We start from the raw sequence: 20,783 nt of genomic DNA, 5'->3' as shown, positions 1-20,783 counted from the left end.
ATAGCCTGAGCAAAAGGGCCTTCCCTCCCCTATTTCTCCCTGTGGGCCCTCTATGTGTCTCCCCTGCTTCATGGGCACCAGTGCCAGTGACCCTAGGCCCCTTTTGCCCCCAGGACCCAAGGGTCAGGAGCCCCATGGCTCTTCCTGTGGGGTAGATGGCAGGGGAGAGGGCGGAGAAGCAGGGATCCCATGTTGTTGCCTGATGTATTGATTATGTGGCTGATTTCATTTCCCCCAGTTAGCACTCTGCAATCTGGTAGGTTGTTGTCCCAAGATCAGGCCCAGTATCTCCAGAATTATTATTGGATTGGAAGCCCCATGGCAGTAGCAGCAAGGCTCGCACTCAGGGATGACCTTTGGTAATTGTAGGAGTTTTATTACCACAATGATCAGTCCAATAAATACAATTATCCAAACAAGTAAAGTGAGATAATACAATGCTGTAAGTATGACCCACCCCAATACCCGGATGTACTCACCCTATCCTTGGAGAGAGCTCAGAAAGTTGAGACAGATCCTAGTGTGACTCTGGCGTGCCAAAGGAGAACTCCAGTGGCTCTCCTAAGACCAGATGTTTTATAGGCCTTTGGTGCATATGTATAAATAGCTCCGCCCTCTTTTACTATCTTGACTTCCTCACCCTCGTAATGTTGGGGTGTCCCATAAGTTACTATATTAATTAGTTCAAACTTAGTAGCATACACGTCAATTAAATTACTATAGTTACCTATGGTTATGCATCTACTGATGTTTCCCTCCAAAAATACCCTAAACTGGTGCAAACTGCCTTCTTGCAGGTACCTGTCAGCAGTTTTCAACACTTGTGATTATTACAAAACAAGTAAAACAAAATCTTATGCCATCTTGTGACTTAAGGTCCCCGTTGATTTACATACTTATGCTAACCTATTAAGCAACTACTCCTATGCAGGCTGTTAGGCCTTGTAGCTATGGTAACAGCTTAAGTTATTCTTATAGGTCTGTGCCGCTAAGTCTCTTGCGTTTCTGCATTGCTTTTCTTATCCTTTACCTTAAAATCAACCTGTGGGCTACAACATCCACATCCCCCCACAGGATACAAGCCGTGTGACCCCCAGCTGGTGCAGGAGAGGGTGGACATGCTAGAGCTGTGCTACCAGGAGCTGGTTGAGCTGGCAGGCAAGCGCCGGGCCAAGCTGGAGGAGTCACGGCGCCTGTGGAAGTTCTTCTGGGACATGGGTGAGGAGGAGGCCTGGATCCGGGAGCAGGAGCAGATCCTGTCATCGGATGATTTTGGCAAGGACCTGACGAGTGTGCTGCGCCTCATCAGCAAGCACAATGCCTTTCGTGATGAGATGAGCGGCCGCTATGGACCCCTGCAGCACACCACGGCCCAGGGCCACAGCCTGGTGCATGAGGGGCACTTTGGGGCACGCGAGGTGGCTGAGCGCATCCGGGAGATTGAGGAGCAGTGGCAACACCTGGAGGCGCTGGCAGGCGAGCGGGAGCGGCGCCTGCATGAGGCCTCCAGCCTCTACCAGTTCCAGGCCGATGCCGACGACATGGAGGCCTGGCTCATGGATGCCCTGCGGCTGGTGTCCAGCCCGGAGGTGGGCCATGACGAGTACTCTACCCAGAGCCTGGTCAAGAAGCACAAGGATGTGGAAGAAGAGATCCAGAACCACCGGCCCGCCATCGCTGCGCTACATGAGCAGGCCCAGAGCCTGCCGCCTGCCTTTGCCCATACACCCGAGGTGGCCGGGCGCCTGCCTGCTGTGGAGCAGCGCTACCAGGAGCTGGCCACCCTGGCTGAGCGCCGCAAGCAGGATCTGCAGGACGCCCTCAACCTCTACAAGATGTTCAGCGAGGCTGATGCCTGTGGGCTGTGGATTGGTGAGAAGGAGCAGTGGCTGCATGCCATGGAGATCCCTGAGAAGCTGGAGGACCTGGAGGTGGTGCAGCAGAGGTGAGTGGGGGCTGACCAGACCTGCATGTACCACCTGGCCCAGCCTCGTCAGGCCCACACCCCACTGCCCCTTGCAGCCAGCAAGTAACTGTGGCCCTAGCCCCCTTCCCTGTCTCCCAGCTCTCTGTGTAGTGGGACATCCCAGAATGCATTGCTCCCCCCTTTGTGCTGCTCTGTCTGTCCCTACTTAGGCACCATGAGAGAGCAGCCTGGATTTTCCCAGCATGCACTGGGGCACATTTGCTCAAGCAGCCCCTTGTAGCCAGTCAGTAGCCTGGCTGGCTCTAGCCATGTGTGCCCTTGGCAGCGGCCTAGCTTGCCCTGCGGCCTCTCTCTGGAACCAGGGTGTTGGTGGGGACGTAGCCCCTAATGGGGTCAGTGGAACTGGCATAGCCGATCCCCCTTCCCTCCCCTTGGGCATGTGGTGGGGCATCCTAGAATGCATTGATCCCCCATGATGCTCTGGCTGCTATAACCATGCTGAGGCCCTATGGGAAAGCAGCCTAGATTTTCCCAGCAGGCACTAGGGAAGATGTGTGATCAGCAGCAGCTGGTGCTGTGCTGGGGGGAGCATGAGGGGTTGAGTGCATTGTTGTCTGAGCCTGTATCTCCTGGTCTGCAGGTTTGAGACACTGGAGCCCGAGATGAATAACCTGGCTTTGCGCATCGCGGCCATCAACCAGATCGCTGGGCAGCTGCTGAGCACTGACCACCGCAACAAGGAGAGCATCCAGGCCACGCAGGAGCAGCTCAACACCAGGTCTGAGCGGGAGGGCAGGTGGCTCAGCGCCGGAGGGAGATGGGGAGGACAGGCGGCTCAGTGCGGGGGAGATATGGGGAGGGCAGGCAGCTTGGCGCCGGAGGGAGACGGGGACAGCAGGTGGCTCAGTGCGGGGGAGATATGGGGAGGGCAGGCGGCTCGGCGCCACGGGGAGACGGGGAGGGCAGGCGGCTCGGCACTGGGGGGAGATGGGGAGGGCAGGCGGCTCGGTGCTGGGGGGAGACGGGGAGGGCAGGCGGCTCGGCGCCGGGGGGAGACGGGAAGAGCAGGCGGCTCGGCGCCGCAGAGAGATGGGGAGGGCAGGCAGCTCGGCGCCAGGGGAGATGGGGGGGGCTGGAAGCTCAGTGCCACGGGGCGATGGGGAGGGCAGGCGGCTCGGCGCAGCGGGGAGATGGGGAGTGCAGGCGTATCGACACCGGGGGGAGATGGGGAGGACAGGCAGCTCAGTGCGGGGGGGAGATGGGGAGGACAGGCGGCTCGGCGCCACGGGGAGATGGGGAGGGCAGGCGGCTCAGCGCTGGGGAGGTGGGGGTGAGTGGGGAGATCACGCTGCTTGGTGCTGGGGGTGGGGGCAGGCAGCTCAGCGTCGGAGGGTGTGTGTGGAGTTCTGACTGACCCATGGGGATGAGAAGGACTCTTGGGGGATCTGCATCCAGAGGCAGGCATTGGGGCTCTGGGGAGGGCTGCCTTTGGCAGCGCCAACGTGGGCTCGGCAGCTCCGGGGTGGTCAGTGGGGACAGGCCCCGCACCTACCTCCCTGTCCCTTTCCCCAGGTGGGAGCGGTTCCGCACTCTGGCCGACCAGAAGAAGGCTGCGCTGACCTCGGCCCTGAACATCCAGAACTACTACCTGGAGTGCAATGAGACCAAGTCTTGGATGAGGGAGAAGACCAAGGTGATCGAGTCGACGCAGGAGCTGGGCAATGACCTGGCGGGTGTCATGGCACTGCAGAGGAAGCTGGCGGGCATGGAGCGGGACCTGGAGGCCATCCAGGGCAAGGTGTTGGACCTGCAGGGGGAGGCGGCCGCGCTGGCAGCCGAGCACCCAGGCCAGGCGACGCCCATCCTAGACCAGCTTGCGGACATCAAGGCCGTGTGGGCCGAGCTGCGTGAGACCATGCGGCGGCGTGAGGAGTCGCTGGGGGAGGCCAGCAAGCTGCAGGGCTTCCTGCGCGACCTGGATGACTTCCAGGCTTGGCTGTCACGGACACAGACGGCTGTGGCCTCTGAGGATGTGCCGGCCACCCTGGCCGAGGCCGAGCAGCTGCTGAGCCAGCATGAGAGCATCCGTAACGAGATTGAGCACTACAAGGACGACTACCAGAGCATGCGGGCCATGGGTCAGGAGGTGACCCAGGGCCAGACCGATGCGCAGTACATGTTCCTGCAGCAACGCCTACAGGCCCTGGACACTGGCTGGAAGGAGCTGGGCCAGATGTGGGAGAACAGGCACCACCTGCTGTCCCAGGCCTATAGCTTCCAGCTCTTCCTGCGGGACACCAAGCAGGTGGAGGGTGTGCTCAGCAACCAGGTGAGGCTGGGGCGACCGGCATGCCTAGGGGGAGGCTGGTTCCTGTCCTGGAGCTAGGACAGGCCCATGCAGCCCAGTATGCCACCCCCATCTCTGGCCCGGATCAGACCCATCGGCCCATCCAGTCCAGTATTCCCCCCAACATCTGATCAGTCTCCTGGACCTATCCAGCTTGGTCTTCCCCTCCATCCCCCCATTCCAGTTGTCCCAGACCTTCACCCAAATCCCCATCACTGTATTAGTCCCCCAGGACCCCCAATCACCCCATCCCCACTCACCCCTAGCAGTCTCAGTACCTCTCCATCCCACTGGCCCCTAGTTTCCTCCCTTGGGATCTCCATTTCACACAGGGCAGGGGCCTAGGACATGGGCCAAACCGTGCCCAGTGCCATGCCTGTGTGCGGCTCGCCCCTACAGGAGTACGTGTTGTCCCACACTGAGATGCCCAGCACCCTGCAAGGGGCAGAGGCTTCCATTAAGAAGCATGAAGATTTCATGACCACCATGGAGGCCAATGGGGAGAAGATCAAAGGGCTGGTGGATGCCGGGCGGAAGCTGATTGTGGGGGACAGCGTCCATGCAGACAAAGTCCAGGAGAAGGTTGACTCCATCGATGGCAGGTGAGAACCCAGCCCCCCAGGGCTTCTGGGAACCCTGTTGTGTCATTGTTGTCTGGGTTCTATCCCTGCCCTAGGAAGGGATGGGGGGGGTCTAGTGGGTTAGAGCAGGGAGTCTGGGTTCTATCCCCAGCTCTGTGATTTAGGACAGCTCTCCTTCCCCCTGGAGTTAAAAAGGGAGGACGATATTGAGATTAACGATTGTGATGAGCTAGGAGCTCCTCCCTTGGCCAGAGCCAGGCAAACCTACCCCAGGAGGTCAGAATAGCCTGTGGGACAGATCTCAGCTTGCCCTGTTCAGAGAGTACAAGTTGCTAGTGCCTGAGGTAGCAGGGAGTCCTCATGAACCAAGGCAGTGCTGGCACTATGACATACAGAGCACAGGCCCCATCTCACCCTGCAGGTGAGTGTCCCATGAGCCTCTGCTTTCCCTCCCCAGGCACAAGCGGAATCGGGATGCCGCCAATGAGCTGCTGCGGCGGCTGCGGGATAACCGGGAGTTGCAGCACTTCCTGCAGGACTGCCAGGAGGTGAGTGGGGCTGGGGACCGGGGGATGCGGGGGAGGGGCAAGGGGGCCATGGGTCTGGGGATCCTCACTCTGTCCTCTGCCTCCCCACCAGCTCACCCTATGGATCAATGAGAAGATGCTGACAGCCCAGGACATGTCGTATGACGAGGCCCGCAACCTGCACACCAAGTGGCAGAAGCACCAGGCCTTCACGGCTGAGCTGGCTTCCAACAAGGACTGGCTGGACAAGATCGAGCAGGTGGGGGAGGCTGGAGTATGGGAAACTGTGGACCCCCCCATTGCTACACCCAAACACCGTGGCCCTGTCCCCTTGCCATGGACTCACCACCGGGGCACTGCACCAGCATCAGAGATTTGCCCCTTCACAGTGGACTTGCCACAGCATCATGAACCCGACTCCATGGCCACTCCCCAGTGCTACGGACCTGCTCCGTGGCTCTGCCCCCTCTCCATGGACTCATTACCACAGCCTCACCCTAAGACCATGGTCCTGCCTCTACAGTCCCACCCCTTGCCATGGATCCTCTCACTCATGGACCCTCCCCCTTCTGGTCCCAGAGATGCTGGGGTGTCAGCAGGGCCCCCAGGACTTGTCCCACCAGTTGGGTTGTCTGTGCATGACTGAGCGGGGGAGCTGGGCCTACTGGACTCTGCTCCTCCTGCCTCACACTGAGCTCCCTGCTGGGATAGGGCTGGCCAGGCCCCTGGAGCAGTGGGGCTAGGTGTTAATGCCCCCCTGAGATGAATGGGGCAGGTCCCCCCTCTCAGGATCCCTGCAGACTCCATGTGACTGTGGTCACATGACTCCAGGAGGCAGGGCACAGGGCTGTAGCAACTTGGCCTTCATCTGGGCTTGGCCATGCCTGCTGGGGCCCAAAGACCCTACAGCACACGCAGGGCCCTGTCCCCCTAACCAGTGCTCTGGGTCCCCGACAGGAGGGGCAGCAGTTAATGGTGGAGAAGCCGGAGCTGGAGCCAGTGGTGAAGGAGAAGCTGGGCAGCCTCCACCGTCTATGGGATGAGCTAGAGTCCACCACCAAGACCAAGGCCCAGTGCCTCTTTGACGCCAACCGGGCCGAGCTCTTCACCCAGAGCTGCTCCGCCCTGGAGGCCTGGCTGGCCGGGCTGCAGGCCCAGCTCCAGTCTGATGACTACGGCAAGGACCTGACCAGCGTCAACATCCTGCTGAAGAAGCAACAGGTCTGGGGTGGTGGGTGCAATAGAGGGGAGGGCAGCCTAGATTCTTGGGGTGAGGGATGATGGACTCCAAGATGACCCAAAATTCCAGGTCCCAAAGGCCCGTGAGATATGGCAGACCCTGGCCATCCGACCCTCTCAATCCCAGAACCCATTCTCCTATTTCCAAGGCCTTGGGTATCCCCCGGCAGAGGGAGCCCGCTCCATCAGCCACTGCCCTGGAGAACCCTAGACTGGCCCTGTCCCTGATACCACCCCCTCCATGCACCATGGCTCAGAGGTGGGACTGATTGCCTGCAGGATCCCCAAGCACCATGGGGAAGCAGAGGGGGACCTGTGGCTGCATCACACCAGTGGGGAGAAGGGCCAGACTCCCTGCTCCCATTGGGGTGGGGCTCTCTGCTGGAGTCCCCCAGGCTGTAACACTCCTCTGCCCCTCAGATGCTGGAGAACCAAATGGACGTGCGGGAGAAGGAGGTGGAAGCCATCCAGTCGCAGGCGCTGGCCCTGAGCCAGGAGGACGCCAATACGGCCGAGGTGGACGGCAAGTTCCGGGCAGTGGAGGAGAAGTTCCTGGACCTACGGGGCCCGCTGGAGGAGCGCTGCCACAAGCTGCTGGCCTCCAAGGAGGAGCACCAGTTCAACCGTGACCTGGAGGACGAGATCGTGAGTCCCAGGCAGTTGCAGGCAGCGCTGCCATGGGGGAGAGGATGGGAAATAGGGCCCAGAGAGGGGAGACGGGAATGAGATCCAGCCCTAGAGGCTGCTGCCTTTTACTCCATGGGTCTCAGCCTAGAATTACAGGAGTGCAGAGCCCCTTTGCTGCACCCAGCACTCCCCCGTGCCAGGGAGCAAGGTAGGGGGCATCTAGGCTGGGTTTCTTCTGCAGGCCACTGTGCCCCCTGGACAGTATTGGAGCTTAATGATGGGTCCCTATCAGGGACTAACACTAAGCCCTGGGTTTCTAATGGGGCAGATCCGAGTCTCAGTTATGGAGCCACACTGCCTTTCAGAATGAATGTGCTAGATCTTTGGGCTTGGCCGTGCTGCCGCGCTCTGCACTCCCCTCCAGAACCAGAGACAGAGCCCACGCCCCTCCCAGGGTTCAGGAGAGAACCCAGGAGTCCTGACTCCCAGCCCGACTGTTCCAGCCCACTACACCTCATGCCCCTCCCAGAGCCAGGGAGAGAACCCAGGAGTCCTGCCTCCCAGTGTTCTAGTGCTGCTGAACAAATAGAGCTCTCACTGGCTAAGTGTGAGTCTCCATCCCCCTCCAGTGGCCAGTCCCTGCTACACCTGCCAGTGACGCCCTTTAGCTTCAGCAGTGGGGCTCTGTGCAGCATATGTGGGGGGTCCCACCCTGGCTGGTGACAAGTGGATGGGGTGGGGGGTCAGGCTGGGTCCACGGGATGGACTTTTGCGTGGGAGGGAAATTTTTTTTAAACTGGGAAATTCCATTAATCCCCCACCCCGATATTCAAACTGCAATGTTGAGGGGGAGGGGCTGCCAGGTTTGAGGTTGCCCATGCATGGATCCCCTTGCAGCCCCTGTCCCATGCAACATCCCCCTCTCTGTGTGCTCCCCGTGCAGCCCCCATGCATCCCCCTATCCTGCACACACCCCATGCATCCCCCACCCTGTGCAGACCCCCATCTGCACCCCCCGTGAAGTCCCCATGCATCTCCCACCCTGCACAGTTCTCCCTGCATCCCCTACTGTGTGCCCACTGTGAACCCCCCATGCAGTCCCCCCATGTGCCCCTCATGTGCCCCTGACCCTGCTCCACGTTGTGCTTTCAGCTGTGGGTGAGGGAGCGGATGCCCATGGCCATCTCCACCGACCATGGCAAGGACCTGCCCACCGTCCAGCTGCTGATAAAGAAGAACCAGGTGTGGTGCCAGGCTGGGGAGGGACTGGGGGGCTGGAGTCTGCTCACCCCACTCAGTGCTAGAGGTGCTCCCTACCTCATGCGGGCTTGACAAGGCAGGAGTAGGGGGTTGGGGGAATATGAAAGGAGGAGGGGGGTGGGGGAGAGTTGGCACGGGAGGGGGGTGAATTGGGGGAGGGTCAGAAGAGTGGTGAGGCCTGGGAGTGGACGTACCATGACCCCCCCTTCCTCTCTGCTCCCAGACTCTACTGAAAGAGCACTCTGAAGGCTGGGGAGGGTCAGGAGCGGGGGGGCTCAGCATAGGGGAGAGGGTGATGGCCATATTCTGACCCCCCCTTGCCCATGATCCCTGCCCCAGACCCTGCAGAAGGAGATCCAGGGCCATGAGCCGCGCGTGGAGGAGCTGCTGGGGCGGCGGGCAGGGCTGGCGCGCTGCGGGCCCGTGGAGCGGGTGGAAGAGCTGCGGGAGGCCTGGCGGGAGCTGAGGCACCAGGCGGAGCTGCGGCACCAGCGCCTGGAGCGGGCACACGCTGCCCAGCAGTTCTACTTTGATGTGGCTGAAGCCGAGGCCTGGATGGGCGAGCAGGAGCTGCACATGATGTCCCAGGAGAAGGCCAAGGTCTGGGGGAAAGGGAGTGGAGCCCGCCCCCATGGGAACCAGGTGTACCCCTACACCCACTGGGTGCCTCCCCTGCGCAACTGTTGTGCACGATGTCCCAAGAAAAGGCAAAGGTGTGCGGGGGGCACAGAGCCCAGTCTGCCCCACCCCCTCTCTGCCCGTGAGAGCCCCTTTGCTCCCCGATACCCAGGGGAGCCGGGGTGCCTCTCACTTGGTGGGTGCCACCCCTTGGCCACAGAAGCTGCACATGATGTCTCAGGAGAAGGCTGAGGTCTGGGGTCATGGACCCCACCCTGCTCCTGGATGTCTTGCATCCACCCTGACCCCCACACACCTGTGAAAGCCAGTGGGCCTGTGAGAGCTGAGTGACCCTCAGCCTGACCACTGGCCTAGGAGCTGGGGACAGCCCTGCCCACCCGCTCCCTTTGCCCCTGCATCTTGGCACCCGTGTCCATCCCCTCCTTTGCCCCTGTGTCATGGCATCCTCCATCCCTCTCTGATGCCTGGTGTCCGGCACCCACAGGACGAGCTGATTGCCCAGGCCATGGTGAAGAAGCACCTGGTGATGGAGCAGGCACTGGATGACTACGCCCAGACCATCCACCAGCTCTCCAACCAGAGCCGCGACATGGTGGCCAGTGAGCACCCAGAAAGGTAAGACCCCCCCGTGCCCCTTCCCCCCCCACAGTGGGCACAGATCCAGGTCCCATGGCCCTGTGCTACTGGGGGGCAGTGAGTCCATAGCTTCCCATGGGTTGCCAGGAGCCCAGTCCAAAGCTCTGTCCCTCCGCCCCGCTGAGCCCAAGTTGTCCCCTCAGCTGGGCCTGAGCCTGGCTGAATGCTGTTTGTGCCTGTATCACAGACCTTGTGGCCCAACGCTCTCTGCCCAGGCACCACTCGCCATGGCTGCGCATGGAGAGAGGGGCACCGTGGCTGTCCAGGGGAGATCAGATCTGGAACCTACAGTCCCTCTTGCTTGGGATAGAGGCGGGGACTCCCTTAGCAACATGGCCCCCTTCCTCCTGTTTGGCCCACCCCAACCCTGGCACAGCCCCGTCGAGCGTGACATGGCCCATTCCAGCACAGCCCCTACACCATGGGACCCCCCCAGCCTCTTGGGCAGCAGATTAGCCCCAGGGCTTTCCCAGCTCTTGGGCCCCTGCTCCCTGGCAGTGCTGCCATTTCCAGTCGGCGAGGGGCAGGCACCGCCCTGTGGCTCAAGTGGCTCTTCCCCCTGCAGTGAGCGGCTCACCCTGCGCCAGGGCCAGGTGGACAAGCTGTACGCCAGCCTGAAGGACCTGGCAGAGGAGCGGCGGGGGAAGCTGCAGGAGCACCAGCGCCTCTGCCAGCTCAAGCGTGACGTGGATGACCTGGAGCAGTGGATCTCGGAGCGCGAGGTGGTGGCTGCCTCCCACGAGCTGGGGCAGGACTACGAGCATGTGACTGTGAGTGCCCGGTGCTGAGTAGGGGGAGCTAGACTGGTCCCTGCTGGGCCATGTCAGTCTGAAGTGGGCTAGACTGGTCCACGCTGAGCTATCCTGCTCTGTACTGGGTGATACTGGTCACTCTGGACTGAGATAGACTGGTCCATGCTGAGCCATCCCAGTCTCCGCTAGGCTGGGCTCCTGTGCAGTCTGGTGCCAGAGCCCGGCTGGCTACCCAGTGTGGCGTAGCCTCTGTGCAGCACTAGCCGAGGTAGCCCTACATGGAGCCCAACTGGAGCAGCCTCATGCGCCTGGGGCCCATCACCTCCCTCAGTGCCCCTCCCACCCCTCAAGCCCGTCCTTTCTCCTGTCTGCCCTTTCCTGACCCCATCCAAACCCCCTCTCCTACTCCCCCGAGACCTGGGTCCCATCACTGCCCCCAGCAGGCCCGTGGCCTTCCTGACCCTTCTCTTTCCCCAGATGCTGCGGGACAAGTTCCGGGAGTTCTCCCGTGACACCAGTAACATCGGGCAGGAGCGCGTGGACGCCGTGAACCTGCTGGCAGATGAGCTGATCTCGTCAGGGCACTCGGAGAACGCCACCATTGCCGAGTGGAAGGATGGGCTCAACGATGCCTGGGCCGACCTGCTGGAGCTCATCGATACCCGCAGCCAGATGCTGGCAGCTTCCTACGAGCTGCACCGCTTCTACCACGATGCTCGCCAGACACTGGCCCAGGTGCAACACAAGCAGAAGCAGCTGCCCGACGAGGTGGGGCGCGACCTGAACACGGCCGAGGCCATGCAGCGCATGCACTCAGCCTACGAGCATGACATCCAGGCGCTCAGCGCACAGGTACTGCCAGCCGCAGGGGAGAGGGGGATGGTGGCAGGGTCTGCGGCAGCGGGAGGGGAACCGTGTGGGATGGGGAGGGGATGTGGGGTAGGATCTGGTGTGGGGAAGGGGAGGGGAGCAGGGAAGGCTGGGGGCAGGATCTGGGGGGTCTGGGGCAGAGGAGGAGAGCAAAATGGGACAAGGGGACAGGGCATGGGGTAGGGAAAGGGAGATGGGCAGGATGGAGTGTGGGGCAGTGTCAGGGATTCCTCTCTCTACCCACACTTCCCCCATGAATGGGAAGGGCGGCATGGGGTGGGGGCAGGATGCCACTCTGATCCCCGGCTCCCCAGGTGAAACAGGTGCAAGAGGACGCGACGCGGCTGCAGAAGGCCTACGCAGGTGAGAAGGCCGATGACATCCGGCGGCATGAGCAGGCCGTGAGCGAGGCCTGGGCCGAGCTGCTGAGCAGCAGCCAAGGCCGCCGGCAGCTGCTGCTCGACACGGTGGACAAGTTCCGCTTCTTCAAGATGGTGCGAGACCTGATGCTGTGGATGGACGGGGTGCACCTGCAGATTGACGCCCAGGAGAAGCCCAGGTGAGCAGGGCGCCCCCAGAGCATGGACTGGGATAGCCCAGCCCAGACTGGTGTGGCCCAGTGTAGGTCAGTATAGCTCAGCATAGCTCACCCAACCTAGCAGAGACTGGGATGGCTCAGTATGGACCAGACTGACCAGTATTGCCCAGTACAGGCCAATATAGCTCAGCATGGCCCAGTCTATCCCAGTTCAGATTGACATGGCCAAGCACAGACCAGTATAGCTCAGGACAGACTGGCCAGGCCTCCACCCCTGCCAGCATGGGCCAGTGGACACAGGTCTGGAGACTGGAGGGCATCGCCTGGGCCCAGCTGGCAAGTAGGGAGTGGGGGTCTGTTTGCCAGCTCAGCCATGCTGCAGGGTACCTCCTTTTCCTCTTGCCCCAGGGACGTGTCCTCGGCTGACCTGGTCATCAAGAACCACCAAGGGATCAAGGCTGAGGTGGAGGCCCGGACAGACAGCTTTAATGCCTGCATAGCCATGGGCACCGCCCTGCTGGACAAGGGCCACTACGCTTCTGACAAGGTGAGACCCCCCAGGCGACACCCCCCATGCCCCTGCCACCCCAGCACTGCCCTCTGACACTGCCCCCAGGTGTTGTGTGGACCGGGTGTCTTGGGTCCCCTCTAGTTCATACCCACACCTCTATGCTGGGATCCAGGTCAGGATCCTCTCCAGTGTGTTCCCAAGTCATCCCCCAAAATGCCCCTCTCCTCCGTGGGGTTTACATCCCCCATTGCGATCCATTCCTTACCCCCAATCATTTGACTGGGCCCTAGTTCCTAGCAGTGGAACCATGTGACCAACACAAGTGTGGTGGTTCCTCCAGGGTGGGCCCACCACTTTCCTGAGCTAGCCCCTCTGCTCAGATTTCAGAGAAGCTGGCCCAGCTGCAGGAGCAGCGCAAGGAGATCGGAGACCGGTGGCAGGAGAAGATGGATTGGCTGCAGATTGGTTAGTGAGAAGAAGGGGCAGGGAAGGGAAGGGACTCTGTGTGTCGGGAGGGCACCGAGGAGGGAAAGGGGCAGCAGCACAGGTATAGGGTTGAATCTGATGTGGTAGAGTGCAGAGGGGAGATCCGTACTCCTGGCTTCTATTCCCAGCACCATGAGGGGAATGGGGTCTAGTGGGTTGCTGGGGGCTGGCAGCTTGGAATTCTGGGCTCCTGTGCCCGGCACTGCTCCACCCATCTGGGCTGTCCCCCTGCAGTTATGGAGGTGCTGATGTTTGGGCGCGACGCCAGCATGGCTGAGGCCTGGCTGTCCAGCCAGGAGCCTATTGTGCGCTCAGCTGAGCTGGGCAGGAACGTGGACGAGGTGGAGAATCTCATCAAGAGGCACGAGGGCTTCCAGAAGTTGGCTGCTGCCTGGGAGGAGCGCTTCCTGGCACTGGAAAAGCTCACCACGGTGAGAGCCCTGCCTGGGGTTGGGGGGCCTTTGGTGTGTGCCCGGGGCGGGGGTGCTGCACCCCCACACGTGGCCTCCTGAGGCCCTTGGCTTTGCCTTGGTGGGACACTGCCCGCCCACACAGCTCCCTGTGCTCTTCCCGAGCCCTGGCCCGGGGTGGGGATGTCTCCATGGGCCTGAGGTAGCGCTGGGTTTGCCACAGAGGCCACCAATTGGAACTAAGGCCTGAGACCCACCCAACTTGGTGAATAGAGTCTCCAATGGGTGTGTTTGTGTTGAGTCTGTATGATGGATCAGAACCAGAACTCTGGATCTGGACTCCTGCCCTAGAGCGGGTCTGATCTGAGTTCTGCCCCTTGGGCCTGTCTCTGCCAAGCCAATAAGAGCCGCAGTCCCAATTCTGGAGCACCTTTCACTCTGAGGAGGTGTCAATCCCAGCTTTGCCCCTCAGGGCCTATCTCGTATAGGTCAGACCCCTGGACCCTCTTGAGTTGTGGGCAGCTCAGCCACTGCGGCTTATCTCTTGCCAAATGGATCAGAACTGGAACCTCAGTTTGGAATGCTTTGGCACTGGGGGCAGGTTCCCAGCTCTGCCCCTGGGCGCCCACCTTGATATGGATCAGAACCAGACCCCTGGTCTGGCCCCTCTGGTTGGTGTCCTATGGAACTGCCACTCCCCACCCCAAGCCCTGCACTGTGCCATGTGGTGGCATGCCCCTGGCCTGCGTGCCCAGCCTGGGGGCCTTGTCAGGAGGGCCTTGTCAGGAGGGACTGGGCTGTTCCATCTCTGTGTGCCCCTCTCCCCTGCAGCTGGAGGAGAAGGAGCGGCTGCGGCAGGAGGAGGAGGAGAGGAGGAAGAGGCGGCCTCCAACACCACCTGAGCCAGAGCCCGAGGTCACGGTGCAGCCAGTGCTGCTCCCTGACAGCCAGCAGGGGCCAGGACTGAGCAATGCTGACGGGTGAGAGCAGAGCCTGGCCGAGAGCACCAGCTGTGTAGGGGGTTGGCATCGAGGGGAGGACAGCATGGGGGAAGAATGGGAAGGGGTCCTGGCATCAGGGGAGGAGGGCAGCATGGGGAGCACAGGCTGGGGGGAAGTCCCAGTAATGGGGGGTACATCCTGGAGTGGCAGCAAGGTTGGTGGTGGTCCTTAGAATCATAGAACATCAGGGTTGGAAGGGACCTGAGGAGGTCATTTAGTCCAACCCCCCGCTCAAAGCAGGGCCAATCCCCAGACAGATTTTTGCTCCAAATCCCTAAATGGCCCCCTTAAGGATTGAACTCACAACCCTGGGTTTAGCAGCCCAATGCTCAAACCACTGAGCTATCCCTTCCCCCTTCTCATGGGTCTCCACCAGTCTCTAATGCTCACTCTTGTCCCATTCCCCCCCCCACCCAGGACTTCCACTCTGCAAACCCGTCTCCCAGAGCTGCCTGCTGTGAATGGGATCTACCCTGACTCTGAGTCCCCGCAGGTAATGCAGCTTCCCCAGACGCAGCCCCCAGCCAGGGCTGCCTTGGGACCAGAAGGGCCCACAGACAGCAGCTGGGCTAAGGTGCCCAATTCTGGAACAAGGCGTGTGTGTGAGGGGAGATACCAGCCTCTGCCACCTTCAGCCCCATCCACTCCATGTTACAGCTCGGACTCCTGGGTTCTATCCCCAGCTCTGAGAGGGAAGTGGGGTCTGGAGGGGGTCAGCTGGGCTGGTGGGGCAGAGCCTGGAGAGGTGGACAGCTCCCCCAGGCAGGAGGAATCCAGGAGCTGTGTTCCCTGTCACAGATCTGTTCTGTCCCTCCAGATGCCCGAGATGGAGGAGGTGACAAGCGGAGCCCGGCTGGATACATTGGCCGAGGAGAAGGAGCACAGCCCTGCCCCCTCGCCCAAGGCCCGCACCAAGCTGCCGGCACTCACCCCTGAGCCTGCCCATTCGGCCACGCTGCCGCTCCGATCACCAGACCCCACTGCCCAGGAGCACCTGGAGGGGGCACTGTGCCGCAAGCAGGAGATGGAAGCCCAGGGCAAGAAGGCAGCCAACAGGTGAGAGAAGCTCTGCCCCTTCCTTGACTGGGGGAGCCTGGAGACCACCTGCCAGGGCCTTCAAGGTAGAGCTCTGGGTCTCTGTCATGTTGCCCAGGGCCCTGGATGGTGTTATTGGTGGCTGTGTGCTCCACCTCCCGCCCCTCCCGCCTGCACTGATGGCTCTATCCTACCCCTGGTCCCCTTGCGGTGATGGCTATGTGCTCCCCTGCCAGCTGTGCTGATGGCTCTGAGCTCTTCCCTCTCCCCATGGCTGTTCTGACAGCTCTGTGCTTCCTCCCAAGGTCCTGGCAGAACGTGTACTGTGTCCTGCACAAAGGCAGCCTAGGCTTCTACAAAGATGCCAAGAACGCCAGCCATGGCGTCCCCTACCATGGCGAGGTGCCCATCAGCCTGCAGGGGGCGCAGTGCAACGTGGCACTGGACTACAAGAAACGCAAGCATGTCTTCAAGCTGGGGTAGGAGCGGCCTCTGTGGCAGACACACAGAGTGGGCAGTGGAGGGACTGCAGCCCACGGGTGCAGGGGAGGAGGGAATGCAGTGGAGGGGACTGTGTCAGTATGAGAAGGAGGGGACCTGGTGGAGGGGATAGGCTGAAGGGAACAGGGCACAAGGCAGGGTTTGGCTCAGCCATAGGGAGGTGACATAACGTGTTTTTTCCCTCTCTGCAGGTTGAGTGACGGCAAAGAGTATTTATTCCAGGCCAAGGACGAGGTGAGTCCCTTACGCACCAGGGCGTTGCTTGCCCTGTCCACATGAGGGCACCCCTAGCCTCTGAGCTCCTCCTAGTGCTCCTAGGTTTATGCGCCTGTGTAACCCACACACCTCCTGGGTGTTGTGCTGGCACCGAGACCACTTAGAGATTAATGAGTCTGCTACAGCCTTAGCTAACGGCCATGTGGCTTTTCGCTCATGCAGTGGAGGCTCATGCACTAAGCTCCAGAGGTCCCAGGTTGGATCCCGCCCGCTGAAGACTGGGATCTGTCGGTATTACACGCGCATGCCGCCACCCGCTGGGGGATCCAAGTCTGCCATGCTGTAATGTCTCTCTCTCTAGTGGAGGAGGTCTGGAGGGTGCAGAGAGGGCTAACCCCACAGCCCCTCCTCCATGCACCTGGGGCCAGTAGCCAAACACCTGGGTTACAGATTACAGGACTCTCCCAGTCCTTCAGCCTCGCTCGCCAGTGTTCTGGACCTTCTGCCTTGCCCCATTCCAGCCCTAGAGCCCTCCCCCAGATATCCCTGCCCACTCTGCCCTGCCCCCTACCATCCTGAGTTGCATGCTTCCTGTTTTCCACCCTCTCCCAGTCCCTTTGCCTCATCAGCTCTGAATCCTGGGCCCTACCCCAGAGCTCTGCCCAACTCTGTCCCCCTCCCAGACCCACCCTGTCTGTGCCCCAAAGTCCCACCCCTCTGCCTTGACAACCCCCCCTGGTGCCCCGCCTCTCCCAGAGCCAGTGCCCTGCCCTCTTTGTGCTCCAGTTCCCTGCCCCAACCCGCGGCTGACAGCTCCTTCTCTTTCCCCCAGGCTGAGATGAGCACCTGGATGCGGGTGATCAATGCCTCGGTGGCCTGCACCCCAACGCCCCAGCAGGACACGGAGGACCCGCCCTCACTCACTGGCAAGGGCATGACGCGGGCCATGAGCATGCCACCCGTGTCCCCCAACAGCACTGCTGAGGTCTCCGTGGCCCTGCGCAGCAAGGACGGCAAGGAGAAGGACCGAGAAAAGAGATTCAGCTTCTTCAAGAAGAAGCAATAGGGTCTGGGGGGCTCACTACTGGAGGGCTGCTGGAGGGGCACTGCCCGGCTATTTAATCCATGGAACTGATGGAAGGACATGGGATGGGACAAGGGGCTCTGCACGGGGGGGCAGGCTCTGGGCTCCAGACGGATCGGAGCAGGGAGTGGAACTCTGGGTCCGAGGTGGGGATGCTGCATTTTAGATTGGTAGCTGTGCTAATGTGACAGTTTGAACCAACCCTCCCACCCTGGGAGCCGCTGCTGACTCCCCCATTCACTAGGGAATACTGGAGTTGCTGGAATGCATCAGCCATGAAGCCAAGCTGGGGAAAACCTCCCTGTGACCTTCTGAACAGGAGAGGAGCAGCATTTGGGTTGTCAGGCTGTGGGGGAAGGGTATTTAGGTTGCCAGGACACAGGCATGATGGGGGAGGGGCATTTGGGCTGATGTATAAGTGGGGGCATGTTTGACTTGCTTTACTCCCTCCCGTCTCTCTGATCCATGAACCTTCTCTCCTTGCTGCCCCCGTCTCCCGGAGCTGCCCTAGTGTGGGGTGGTACATCTTCCCCCACCCCTTTCCTACAACTGCTCTACATTAGCAGATCCTGTGGCAGGGTCCCTGGTGTATCCGTACCTCAGTGAGGCCCCCACACCTGTGCCCCCTGCTTTGCAGGCAGCCACACCCTCGCAGGGAAGCTGGACAGGATGGGGATGGGATCAGGTTCCCAGGGCTGGGGCTCTGTCTTTGGAGTGAGGTTATTTTTGCTTGCAAACAGCAGCAGTACCAGGGATTCCCTGCCTGAGGATGCAGACAGCTGTGGCGGGCAGTTCTCTCACTGCCCTTCTCACACTGAGGGCTTTGCTGTCCAAGGTGGGCATGGGATTCCCAGAGGGGCTGAACTCCCCCAAACAATGGACTTCAGAGCGGGGGGACTCAGTGCTTCTGGCAATCCAGCACCTAACCGCTGGAGAACTGACAAAGGGGGAGCCCTGATCCTCATTGACGGTCGAGGGGGCTGGGCTCCTGGTGTCTCTGGAAATCTCCCTGCTGTGTGGGGCTTTTGAACTGAGACAGGATGTCTCTCACCAAGCAACCACACTTGTCTAGCAGAATCACTGGGTGGGATCCTCTAGCCAGGGTTACCCAGGGCAGGCAGAGGTCAGGCTGGATGCTCAGAATTGTCTCCTCTGGCCTGTTAAACAGTTGAGCTAAAAATCCAACCCCTGTTCAGTAGGTGGCTGCCGTTTTGACTTTCCCAATGTTCTAAACCCACTGGGTCTCCAGTCATTCATAGGATTTCCTGGGGTGAATTGGGGGAAAGATTTCCTCCTCCCCAGCAGTGCCCAATCTGGTCTCTTTTTCCACCCACCTCTCCCAAGCCCTGGCTGGTTTCCTTTGCCTTTATCTCCCAGTCTGTGGCCCGGAAATGATTTGTGCCTTCCTGCTATGAATGGTTGCTCTCTGCCTCCCCTGGTCTTCCCTGTCTAAGGAGAAACCCTACCTCTGCCAGGGTAGGGCACTGTGGCTCCCTCGCCCCTATGACTGTGAAATGAGCCAAGTCTCCTCCCTCTTCTGGGGGCCTGGGGGACAGGCAGTTTGGAACTCGAGGGGTGGGCAGGATTGCAGAACTGGATGGTGGCGGGGCCTGCTTCCTGCAGCGGGAGGCCTGGAAACAAGATGTCGCTGCTGCATTTGGACCCGTGACTTCGCTCCTCGCACCCCCTGGCTGGAACATCCCCTGAGCGCATCCTGGTGATCTTTCTGTGCTTGTGGGAAACATTATTCATGTGTTTGCAGTGGCATCTGTTCCAATTTTTGACAGAAACTCTGAAATAAAAGAGTCTATGTAGAGACCAAGAGGCTTTGTTTCCCAGCAGGAATGGGGACTAGAGCATGTTCACACAACTTCCTTGGGAGCTGATGGGCATGGCAGGTGCAGTTAATGCAGGAGTATCACACATGCAGCCACGTGGTGTCACAGTGCAAGTGCAACTGGCTCTCAGAACTGTTGCTACACAAATAACTGACGACAATAATGGCATAGTGGCCTGTTGCTAGCTGGAGCGTGCTCAGCTTCCAACCACCGGGTCATATGTGGCCACCACTGGCCATTTACAAGTAGGTTTGGCACGGGGGTGTTGGTTTTTTAAATAATTTTTGGGGATAATATCGCTGTTTATTTTAAGCATTTTTTTCTGTTTTTATCCATTTAAATATTCATAGTTGCGGGAGATGATGGAGGGTCAGACATGGGGGTCGGTCAATTATGTAGTAGCAACAGAGGCTGAGATTCAAAAAGCTTTATGAACAGGAGTACTTGTGGCACCTTAGAGACTAACAAATTTATTTGAGCATAAGCTAATGGCCTGTAGCCCAGGAAAGCTTATGCTCTAATAAATTGGTTAGTCTCTAAGGTGCCACAAGTACTCCTGTTCTTTTTGCGGACTAAGACAGCTGCTACTCTGAAACCTGTCAAAAACCTTTATGAATCTTCACTCCTTGTCAGCCGGGCATGTGGAAGTGCGGCAGTAACTGGCCTTCCATCTGCTCCCCCAGCATCTTTCCTACTGTGGGGGGCGGGGGGAATTCCAGTATTAGGATGGAATTTGGGAGGGAGGGGGGGTCAATCCACCTTTGCCAATAAGAATCGACCTCTCCCCACCTTGACACCTCCCTGCAGCTGGGGGCGACCCGCGGGAAGGGAGGGAGGAGGGGTGGGAGAGCCCTGTGTGTGCTGCGCCTTCCCGCCCCCAGCATTGGAACTGTAGGACAGGGGAGGGGAAGCGGCTAGTTTGACCCCGTCTTTTGGTTCCATCCCAATGGACTTCTACACCCCACCCCCGCCGCCATCCAGAGCCGCAATGGAACAACCATCCATTCTCTTCCCCCATGGCGAGGCACAATGGAACAATTAATTATCACTGCTCCGCCTATAAAGAGCGGCATTGGAATAATCAATACCCCCTCTCGTACTGGCACAATGGAACAATCCACGATCACTGCTCCCTCGTGGAGAAGCACAATGGAACAATCCATTATCACTGCTCCCCCAGGAGAGCCGCAATGGACCATTCATTATCATCGCTCCCCACCATGCAGATCCACAAATAGGACATGCCATCCTAACAGCTACCCCCCGCCCCAGTGCAGAACAGCGCCAGATTCCGCCCCGTCCACGCAGAGGCACAATGGAACAATGTTATAATGTATCCCCCCTTCCCTAAAAACAATGGTGCAATCCACCTCTCCGGCGGTGTGATTGGCTGTGGCGAAGTGGGGGACGGGTTCACCCTGGGAACGTTGGATCGCGATTGGTGAATCTCCTCCCCCCACCTGGAAGCCCTATTCCAGATTCTTGGGCTCTGCTTGGCTCTCCACTTGATTGACACGCATTGCTGCCCAGTAGGTGCGCTGTGCACTCGGATGGCCAATGAGAAAGCGGCGAGCTGGGTGAGTGGGTGGGATTGGGCCTCGCGCTGCTGTAGCCGACATTTTGTGTGGTTCGCGGGGAGAGGAGGCGCGGTCGCTGGCGAGGTTGGTCTTGGTCGTTGGGGCCGGCGTGTTGCCGTGCTGGGGCACTGCTATGTAGGCACACGAGGGAAGGGGGATGTGGGGGCGGCGGGGGCCCAGG

General features: G+C 60.1%; 2 protein-coding genes across 10 annotated transcripts in view; both read left to right on the top strand.

The window, feature by feature from the left end:
• The window catches only part of SPTBN2 (spectrin beta, non-erythrocytic 2), a 56,333-nt gene extending 37,328 nt beyond the window's left edge, over positions 1 to 19,005 (top strand). For all 6 annotated transcript variants that reach the window (XM_005307969.5, XM_024100240.3, XM_024100242.3 and 3 more), the window contains 23 exons: positions 1,075 to 1,945; positions 2,568 to 2,705; positions 3,500 to 4,256; positions 4,674 to 4,876; positions 5,313 to 5,403; positions 5,495 to 5,641; positions 6,340 to 6,603; positions 7,042 to 7,266; positions 8,401 to 8,490; positions 8,848 to 9,108; positions 9,632 to 9,762; positions 10,349 to 10,553; positions 11,013 to 11,387; positions 11,720 to 11,964; positions 12,352 to 12,490; positions 12,835 to 12,919; positions 13,175 to 13,371; positions 14,182 to 14,330; positions 14,769 to 14,844; positions 15,169 to 15,407; positions 15,692 to 15,865; positions 16,079 to 16,121; positions 16,936 to 19,005. In XM_005307969.5, the coding sequence (XP_005308026.2) occupies positions 1,075 to 1,945; positions 2,568 to 2,705; positions 3,500 to 4,256; positions 4,674 to 4,876; positions 5,313 to 5,403; positions 5,495 to 5,641; positions 6,340 to 6,603; positions 7,042 to 7,266; positions 8,401 to 8,490; positions 8,848 to 9,108; positions 9,632 to 9,762; positions 10,349 to 10,553; positions 11,013 to 11,387; positions 11,720 to 11,964; positions 12,352 to 12,490; positions 12,835 to 12,919; positions 13,175 to 13,371; positions 14,182 to 14,330; positions 14,769 to 14,844; positions 15,169 to 15,407; positions 15,692 to 15,865; positions 16,079 to 16,121; positions 16,936 to 17,169 (5,339 nt within the window). In that variant the 3' untranslated portion in view covers positions 17,170 to 19,005. The remainder of the gene's footprint in view (positions 1 to 1,074; positions 1,946 to 2,567; positions 2,706 to 3,499; positions 4,257 to 4,673; positions 4,877 to 5,312; positions 5,404 to 5,494; positions 5,642 to 6,339; positions 6,604 to 7,041; positions 7,267 to 8,400; positions 8,491 to 8,847; positions 9,109 to 9,631; positions 9,763 to 10,348; positions 10,554 to 11,012; positions 11,388 to 11,719; positions 11,965 to 12,351; positions 12,491 to 12,834; positions 12,920 to 13,174; positions 13,372 to 14,181; positions 14,331 to 14,768; positions 14,845 to 15,168; positions 15,408 to 15,691; positions 15,866 to 16,078; positions 16,122 to 16,935) is intronic.
• A 1,527-nt stretch (positions 19,006 to 20,532) lies between these two features.
• Positions 20,533 to 20,783, top strand: part of LOC101930877 (RNA-binding protein 4B) — a 72,150-nt gene continuing 71,899 nt past the window's right edge. For all 4 annotated transcript variants that reach the window (XM_065553081.1, XM_005307967.4, XM_005307965.4 and 1 more), the window contains exon 1: positions 20,533 to 20,686. The gene's annotated coding sequence lies outside the window, so the exon portion shown is untranslated. The remainder of the gene's footprint in view (positions 20,687 to 20,783) is intronic.

This window comes from Chrysemys picta, chromosome 7 (assembly GCF_011386835.1).
Source record: "Chrysemys picta bellii isolate R12L10 chromosome 7, ASM1138683v2, whole genome shotgun sequence".
Classification (NCBI taxonomy): domain Eukaryota; kingdom Metazoa; phylum Chordata; order Testudines; family Emydidae; genus Chrysemys; species Chrysemys picta.
Note: the sequence above shows the minus strand (reverse complement) of the source record. Positions and strands in the feature narration are given on the sequence as shown.